This window comes from Xiphias gladius, chromosome 14 (genome assembly GCF_016859285.1).
Source record: "Xiphias gladius isolate SHS-SW01 ecotype Sanya breed wild chromosome 14, ASM1685928v1, whole genome shotgun sequence".
NCBI classification, from domain to species: Eukaryota; Metazoa; Chordata; class Actinopteri; order Istiophoriformes; family Xiphiidae; genus Xiphias; species Xiphias gladius.
The window spans coordinates 10,828,288-10,837,792 of NC_053413.1; the positions used below are offsets into that span (position 1 = coordinate 10,828,288).

Consider the following 9,505-nt stretch of genomic DNA (forward strand, 5'->3'; position numbering starts at 1 on the left):
TAGCAGGTAAACATAAACATGCTGGATGGATTAAATGGCGTTGCCAGTAACTCTTGCCTGAAACATCACAGGAGGGGTCGGAAGAGTCATTTGTAGACAATTAGCCACACAATAGGTGACGCACACAGGGACAAACAGTTATTTCCGGGTCTGAATAGGGTTATATCTTAAATAGCTTTGTTTATAAAGAAGAGACAGCCACAGTTGATGCGCTTACATTTAAACAAAGCTTTTATTTTTATGTATTTACATTGTAAGTAATACAGATGCTTATCCATGATAAGTTTCTTACTGTGTTGATACAAATCATTAACACACAAACTTCACATTTTACATTCAAAAGTTAGCAAAGCAAAGGTTATTCAAATTAATCTTATAAATGCATATTGAAGTATAAACTGTCATTTAATAATGTATATTATATGCAACATTTATTGATATACAATACATGAACTCAATATGATGAGCTTGCATTTAGCTGTGTGTAATAGATGAAATTGAGGCTAAATCTCTTGATTTTTCATTGGGCTCATAAAGATAAGATGGACTAACCCAACATCCTAGAGAGATCTTGTTTCTCCCTGGAGAGAGAGAGAAAGAAAGAGAGAAAGAAAGAAAGAAAGAAAGAAAAAAGGAAAGAAAAAAATTAGTACATTGTTTCTTGCTAAAAAATACATGATTGAGCCACATTGTTGCACTGGATGATAATGTTCCTTCATTGCAAAGTCCATGGGCACGGTAGTTTAGTTTGATTCAGTCCCACATACACCATCCTGCTGCCAGAAATACTCAGTATAGAGCACCAAATGTGTGTTAATCCACGGCTGAAAATAGTTCCCAACAAATGCACTACTTGTGTTTGACTTGTCATTTGATTAAAACTGCAGTGCCCAGCTGTTTTATTACATTATTTTTGCCTTTTAAAAAAAAAAAAGTATATATTTGTGACCTGATTTTAAAATTTAGATCTCCAGTAAAAAACAATGCACTTTGCGATGTGAGCCACAAAGAGTGTAGGGAAGTCATATTACAGAGAGATAGATTACTATCTGTCTACTCTCTATTGTTTTGTCGGTTTCGTTTTTTTGTAGGATTTATTGACAATGGCAAAATATAGAATATCGCCTCTGAGCACACAATGTTCAGACTGAAATAAAAACAGGAGCAACACTTCCATATTCACTGTAAACCTAAAGCTGAGGATACTTCATACTCACTCTGGGCCAGAGGGATTGATGATGCGCTGCAGATCTTGAAGGTGCTGAGTGACGCTGACTGTTGGTTAAACATAAGAAAACAGTGATTTGTCATTACCTAGCCAATTGAGCTGCTTTTTAAGTTTTACAATATTAAAGAACTGCTAACATTTAACATTCCTACTGAGGTCCTACAGACGTTGCAAATCAGAGCCATTCATTCAAAGTTAGAAGAGCTTGAGGAATTATTAATTATTAATATGTGCAGTATGTACTGTCCTGGTTTGTGCATGTATGTTGCATTACTCATGATGTTTCTTTAAAGGGCCAGTTCAACCAGATTATCGGTTTGTTCCTTCATATAATTTGGGTTTTATTTACCAAGGATTGGATATTTCCATCGTGCCTGAGAATGGGGGTCAATGGACTTTTTTTTGTGCTCTCGGAAGCACTGAAAAATGAGATTTAAAAAATTCAACAGCTACTTGTCCAGTGACTCTGGGTAATCCATAGGCTTCCCTGTCAACTATCCAGGAGAAACCCTGTTTCTAGAAAGAATTTACTACAAAATCTTTGTTATTTTATGTTTTCAAAGCTTTGAGCAGCACAAATAAATTTCCATTCAGAAATTTACAAAATTATCTCCATGTTTGGATTCCACCAGAGGCATGTGAGATACAACTTGTTTTTGTAATCTGGGTAAGACAAACTTTATTTAAAAAAATTGTCACAGAATGGGAATAATAAACTACAGGTAGTCCCACTCCAGATCCTGCATTTATGTATTCTTACCTCGGCCACCTCCCTGTCCAGTTGTCCTATCTGCGCCAAATGCAAATCCAGTTCCACCGAAACTATTCCCACTTGATGTTCCTTTCCCTGTTCCACTTCCTGGCTTACTTTGTCCCGAGTTACTGCTCCCAAGGCCAAACCAAGAAAATCCGGACCCAGTTTTGCTTGTTGATCCTGTTGAGGAGCTTTTCAAACTTGATGTTGGCTTATTTGATCCTATCCCACTAGAGCTAAGGTTCGGATTTGACACAGTTGACCCAGAGGATGACCCAATGGTTGATGAGCCTCTTGCATTCATTGCTGGTTTATTTGAGCCTATCCCACTTGAGCTAAGACTTGGACTTGAGCCCACTGGACCAAAGCTTGAGGCAGCTCCCCCAGTTGATCCTGGCTTATTGAAACCTGACCCAGTGGAGCTCAGGCTTGGAACTGACCCAAGTGACGGGAAAGATGAGCTTGAAGAGCCAGTCCCAGTTGATCCTGGCTTATTGAATCCTGACCCAGTGGAGCTAAGGCTTGGAATTGACCCAAGTGACGGGAAAGATGAGCTTGAAGAGCCAGTCCCAGTTGATCCTTGCCTATTGAATCCTGACCCAGTGGAGCTAAGGCTTGGAATTGACCCAAGTGACGGGAAAGATGAGCTTGAAGAGCCAGTCCCAGTTGATCCTGGCTTATTGGACATTGATCCAGATGAGCCAACACTCAAACCCAGCCCACCTGACCCTATCCTACGCTGACCCCCAGCAGCAGAGCTGGATCCACCACCACCAAACAACCCCCATCCAGGCTGACTCTGTGTGCCTGTCTGGAATTAAATGATAACAATGTTAATATGGGAAAAACTGATTCTAAACCATGGAATTTATTAACATCATAGGTATTAACATCATACACTAACATCATATGATGCAGTAAACACACAAAACATGATTATATTGAATGATATTTTCTGTTTTAAGACACAAACCCCTGATTCCTTGATTAGGAGTACATCATAGAGCTTCATGTCAAGATTCCAAATTTGTCCTTATGAAACAGCAGACGCTTCACATGACAGACAGTTATTGCCCAGATCTCACCCTTCTGCCCTCTGTCTCTTTACTGTCAGACATTTCCTTCCTCCACCTCCTCCTCTGGACTGTATAATTTCCAATAATCTATCAGGCTGCTTTGATCTGATACATATTAAGTAAGACCTTAAGATCTATAAGAAGTTAGATATTCCCCTTGTTTGTACTTTAGTATTTCTGTAGGTGTTATACAAGCAAATTCCTGACACTGCAACCTGAAATATGTGCAAAAAATGATGCAATTGCAACACAAATGTATGCAGATCATTACATATAACGGGTTTGTTAGTTAGATTGAACAATTATGTGATGACAACCTTTAGACCTGTATATTAGAGCATTTCCACCAGCATTACTTTCCCTGAATGCAATATCTGCTGCGGCTGTCTAAAACTTGCAGTTAGTTCCCTGAGTGAAACTCAACAAAATCACTATTTTTATACTCATTTTTTCCCTTCTATCTGCTTTCATTGGCAAACAGCTTCAAATTTAAATATTTTATCTTAGTAATCGGAATGTCTCTTTGGTAATTAAAGGCTGATCGAAGAATACAAAAGAGCTCAGAAAGCCCAGTTTGTGGCCCCAAGGGGCCATGCGGCTGCTTACACCCCTGCAGAGCTGTTCATGTAATCAGTCATGGTACTTTTTTCTTACCTTAGACAAACAGGACATGTTGAGATGCTGGATTTGCTCCATGAGATGATCAACCTCTTTAGTTTTATATTTGACATTGTTGTCCAGGACTTCTATTTGTCCATTCAGCTTCATCTTATCAATCAGGAGTCTCTCCTTGTCCTGATCATGTTTCCGCTGAAGCTTGTCTAAGTTCTGTTTGTGCTCCTGGATCAGGCCTGAGCGGTTCTGGGTGCACCAGCGGTAGTCCTCAGACAGTCGCCAGTTCTCTGCCTTCAAGCGGCTGTTCTCAGCCTGGATGTCTGACACCTGGTTTCCCACATTGTTCAGGTAATGCTGGAGCTTGTCCTCCACTTCTCTGGACAGGCTGGTGCAATTGGTGCGGATCTGCTCCAGGTGTTCCCTCTGTTTTGGACAGGTGAGCTGGAAGGCAATGTGTGCAGGGAAGAGTGATTCAATCTTCTGTAGGAAAGCCTTGGAGACATTGGACACACTGCTCAAGGACTGGGAAAAGTCATCTTTACATTTTTGTCTATTGTACTGCAACTCCTTTTCTTGTGTGGATTTGTCCCTCCGCAGACGGATGGCCTCCAAGTTAATGTAGTCCCTCTCTTTGGCAATCTGGTCCATTTCCATCCTCGTTCTCTGCATTGTTTGGGTGAAGTTGGACTCCACCAACTCAAGCCTGGCTTTTATACTTGCAATAGCAAAGTCACAGTTACCGTTACCTGGAGCTGTTAATAAAAAAAATAAAATAAAATAAAAAATAAAAATAAAAGTTAATATCTTTCTCTAAAGTGTATCGACAGTTTAAACAAGGTTATGGATAATAAGTCAAATGTTTCATTTACTGTTGAATTATTTTTGAGTTTGAAATATCATACTTACTTTTTGGAAAGCAGGGAGGAGAAATACGTGTTGGGCCCTTGCACATGTACAATTCGTTATTGCACTGTTGCTGTTGATATTGGTAAAAGAAAAGTCAATGGTGTTTTAGTGATTTGTTCTAGACCAGTTTTGAAATATAAAGAAACAGGCAGAGCAATTGATATTTCATTAAAGTTGTTTTGATGTTAACACTGTCTTACAAATATGGGTGATACTTTGACTCATAACAATTATAACAAAAAATATCTGTTGTGTTGCATCTTGTTCTGAAAACAATAGAATAAGAGAACTACATTTTACAATCCTTTTCACTGAAAAACAACAAAATTACACTTAGACAGTAATCAGCAGTGTAAATATATTCAGTTTTTGAAACCTGACTGCAGATAATGAAACATGCTGACCCAAACATATCCACATCTTAATTTCTATAGTAGCTGAAAGGTTATGAGTTGGTTTCCAAAATAAGACATAGAAGTTAAATTGAACATTAAAATACTCAGTCATACTAGAGACAGAAACTTGCATATTAGATATAATGAAAAGGCTTGGCTCAATTTCTCACCAGTTTTCCGTTGAGGTCATGGATAATGAGTATTGAGATGTTGATGTAGTGGCGCAAATTGATCAGGTCATAGTCGTTACGGGCCTTATCAGTCAGGGTGGCATTGAGTAAGTTGGTCAGGTTCTTTCTCTGCTGCCTGAGTGCGACATTGTCTATGGAGAGTCGACTGAAGCTCTCCTCCAGGTCCTGGATACGTGCTGTGGAGGCTGAGTCCTGCTTCTTCCCGTAGACCAGAAAGAGCACAAGGCTAACTATGATAAGAGACTGAATGAGGGATGAGAAGAAGAAGACAATACGCATGTAGTAGCCACAGCTCTTGCCTTTTGAGCGGTATTGCGTTTTCTTTTGGGCCTCCAGTGTGCGCTTGGAGACCTGGGAGTAGCCACTGCTGTACATGGTTTCTGATGGCCAAAGAAGGATGAGAGAGAAGTAGTATAGTACAGTCCAAGGCTTGAGGATTACTATGAGCGGCCAGCTGAGTTCAAACAAGGTCCATCTCTATATCAGGGGACAGACACGTTCCTCCTCAGCCCTCTGCAAGCCACATGAACAGATATGACAATACTGAATTTTTTCAGACCAGCCAGAAGATTTCACGTTCCATTTCATGCTAAGCTTGTGCCCCTTCCTCTAAAAAAAAAGCCCAACACACCACAGATGTGGGCCAGACGTTTCCTCTCTGCAGCGTTGATAACAAGAGAAATGATCAGACTGTGGGCAAGGTGTAAACATGGGTAGGAATTTATAAACTCCTCCAGCCTCACACTTCCTATAATGGGAAGTTGTCCTGGCCTCAGTCTCCTCCCTCCATTGGCTATCTCCCTGCAGTATTGACTGCCCCTTATGCAGAGGTTATTAACAAACACACATGGCAAGTTGGGAAGCATGTACAGAACAAGCCTACCCTCTCACTCACGCAGACACACACACGCACCGTTGATTGAGGTCACTTTTGGGCACATTACATAGACTTGCATTAATTTCCCAGAGACTTACCCTACCCCTAGCCTTAACCACATACCCAAAAATCAGCTTTTTCCCAATTGCGGATACAGCTTTTGTCCCCAATTGGTCAAGCCATCCCAAATTAACTGGTTTTTATTCTGAAATTTGTCCCCAAAAGTAGCCTATGAAAGAAACACAAACACACACACACACACACATTTAAATCATTAAGGCATTTCAGTATTTTCTTGGAAATGTCATGCTCCCAGTAAAAGCAAAAAAAACATGAATTTAATTTTTCAGAATTCCCTCCCTCCCCTCATCTAATTTCATAAGCATTTAGTGTTGAGTAAATTATTTTGAAGCTTCAAAGCAGGTATGCAAAATAGACAAGTCGAATTTTTGTGTTATTGATTAGAAGACATTTACACTGACAACACCTTTTTTTTAAAATGTTCTTACTGTCCAAAATGGGCTTACTTGACACAGTGTGTGCAGCTTCTCCATAAATGTGCCAAAACCATTTTTTATGGGATCATGAGCAGTGTTTTCCTGTGCAGAGCCGGCTAAGAGGACAATGGCTCATGTTGTTCTGACGTTCTCATTCAGTGGCTCTTTGATGCCTTGAGTCTCAGTCCAACATGATGACGTGGGTAAGCTGCCCTCTGTCTCTTTGGAGAGACACACACGGAGACACTTAATTTAAAATGAAACTCCAAAGTCTGACAGCTACAGTCCCAACTTTTTCCTGCCAGGCATTGTTGACGTGCCAGGCCTCATCTTGTACGGAAACAGTAATTCATAGAGGAACTGTTGATGGCCAAACCTGCGGCAACTTTTAGGACAAGATTCCAGATAAAAGGCGTCAGCTAACACAGTATATCAGAGACATAAACAAAGCATAAACAGTCAGTGTTTATTTTAGGTTAATCAATTATATCTTCATGTCTAAACAAGGGTATGGGAGGTTTTTTTTTTTTTTTAAATTGGCTGCAATGCATTCAGACCCCCTCACTTTTTTTCACATTGTTATTTTACATTGCAGCCTATGCTTAAATCATTTAAAAACAAATTGCATATTTATGTTAAAAAAAAAAAACAAACAAATATCAGATTGACATAAGTATTCAGACCCTTTCCTCAGTAATTAGCTGAAGCACCTTTAGCCGTGATCATAGCTTCAAGTCTTCTTGGGTATGACTCGACAAGCTTTGCACACCTGGATTTTGGGATTTTCTACAACTCTTCTCTGCAGATCCTCTCAAGGTATCAAGTTGGATGGGGAACGTTTCTGAAAAACCATTTCAGGTCTCTTAGATATCCCTGTACCTTGCTATGTTTGCTCTGTATTACAGAGTTATCCTTTACTAAGGATATCTGTACTTTGCTCCATTCAGCTTTCCCTCATTCCCTACCAGTCCCCCTGTCCTTGCCGCTAAAAAAAAACACCCGCATGATGCTGCCCCCACTGTGCTTTACAGTTGGGATGGTATTGTGCCGGTTATGAGCAGTGCCTGGTTTCCTCCAGACATCATGAACTGACGCCAAACAATTCAATCTTGGTTTCATCAGACCAGAGTGTTTTGTTTCTCACAGTCTGAGAGTCCTTTGGTTGCTTTTGTGAACTCCTAGCGGGCTTTCATGTGTGTTTCACTGAGGAGAGGCTTTCATCTGGCCGCGCTGCCATAAAGATCGAGAGAGCGGTACAGTGACGGTTGTCCTTCTGGAAGTTTCTCCCATCTTTATCTCACATCTTCCTGGTTGATCCAAACGTCTTCCATTTAAGAATTGTGGATGCCACTGTGCTCTTGGGAACCTTCAATGCAGCAGAATTTTTTTCTGTGGTCTCCCCCAGATCTGTCCCCTTACACAATTGCGTCTCTGCTCTCTACAGGCAGTTCCTTCGACCTCATGGCTTGGTTTTTGCCCTGATATGCATTGTTAGCTGTGAGACCTTATATAGAAAGGTGTGTGCCTTTCCAAATCATGTCCGATCACCTGAATTTACCCCAGGTGGACTCCAATCAAGGAGTAGAAACATCTCAAAGATCATCAAGAGAAATGGGAGGCACCGAAGTGTGAGTGTCATACAGAAGTGTCTGAATACTTATGTCAATGTGATATTTCAGTTTTTCCTTTTTAATGAATTTGCAAACACTTCTCAAAATTGTGTTTTCATTTTGTCATTGAGTATAGATTGATGAGGGAAAAAATGAATGCAAATAATTTATCATAAGGCTGCAATATAACAAATGTGAAAAAAAAAGGGAAGGGGTCTGAATAATTTCTGAATGCACTGTGTATTTGCCTTTGGGTCCATTAATGGGATGTTGCCAACCTGACTGACACAGTGTTCTCAAATCAGTAAGAAAGGCTTTTTGCATAATTTATATGCCTCACTAATGTCTTTTATAAGTTAAAGAGTTCTCATGCAATAAAAGTATTATTTTAATAAAAGACTGAGGACAGTCCACTCAGCTCTACTACTTTATTGATTCCCCAGCAGACTTAAAAACTGAGCATGAAATAAAAATAATTTAAGTTTAGCATGTGTCTGTGTTATGCTTTTTAACAGACCTTCACTCTACACATGAATTTACAAATCCTACATTTTGTTGTGTGAACTGTTTGACTTTAATTGTAGTCCAAAATCTTCAGTGCACAGTTTGACCAGGAGTTGACTGTCAGATATTGAAACACACTAATTAAACCAGAACTTGTCATTTCTACATTTCTACCAGTATTTTACGCTAAACTAAGCTAAGCTAATCGCCTGCTGGCTATAATGTTAGCTTATGAGCTATTTAACAGACAGACATTAGAGTTGTATCAATCGACTCATCTAACTCTCAGCATAAAAGTGAATAAGCGCATTTCCAAAAATGTCAAACTATTCTTAAAAAATTATTACTGGCTATATTGTTAGTTTATTAAAAAAATAAAGAAAAGAAAAGAACAAATGTAGGCTTGTTACATTATGAAGAGCAAACGTTTGCAATTTTAACATCTCAAAGAAGCTGCGCTTCAGTCTATCCAGTCATTAAATCAATAAATCTATGCAACATGGAGCATGTTATGCCTTGTAATTGCCTTTCTTATTCTCTGAGCTACTGAGTAAAAGTATGGTCAAAGGTTTAGTGGTGTGTGCGTCTGGAATGGTTATATCCAGTGTGGAAGGACATACAGTTAGTGTATCCTGTGTAAAGGGTGGCAGCACTATAATTCTGCAGAACACCAGCTGAGTTCTCCTACACTCTGAGATGGAAGCTTGTAACAGTGTGTGTGCCACTACAAGTGTGAGATCAAATAGTCACATACACTGTTGCTCTTAAAAGGTCAGTTCACTCAAATGACCAAAATAACATATTTACATACCTACTCCAAGTGATGCTGAGCCATGCACGTAGCTTTATTTT

At 39.6% G+C, this 9,505-nt stretch overlaps 1 protein-coding gene across 2 annotated transcripts; it reads right to left on the bottom strand.

The window, feature by feature from the left end:
* Nucleotides 1–223: 223 nt before the first annotated feature.
* On the bottom strand, nt 224–5,850 carry plvapa (plasmalemma vesicle associated protein a). Of its 2 annotated transcripts, XM_040144514.1 has the most exons (7): nt 5,145–5,850; nt 4,580–4,649; nt 3,713–4,425; nt 2,516–2,793; nt 1,989–2,422; nt 1,218–1,275; nt 224–581 (listed from the first exon to the last, which is right to left on the bottom strand). In XM_040144514.1, the coding sequence occupies exons 1-7, from the start codon at nt 5,538–5,540 to the stop codon at nt 548–550; spliced, it is 1,983 nt and encodes a 660-aa protein (XP_040000448.1). In that variant the 5' UTR covers nt 5,541–5,850; the 3' UTR covers nt 224–547. The 2 variants fall into 2 exon arrangements, with proteins under 2 accessions (XP_040000448.1, XP_040000447.1); XM_040144513.1 differs by having other exon boundaries at nt 1,989–2,793.
* Nucleotides 5,851–9,505: the final 3,655 nt, after the last annotated feature.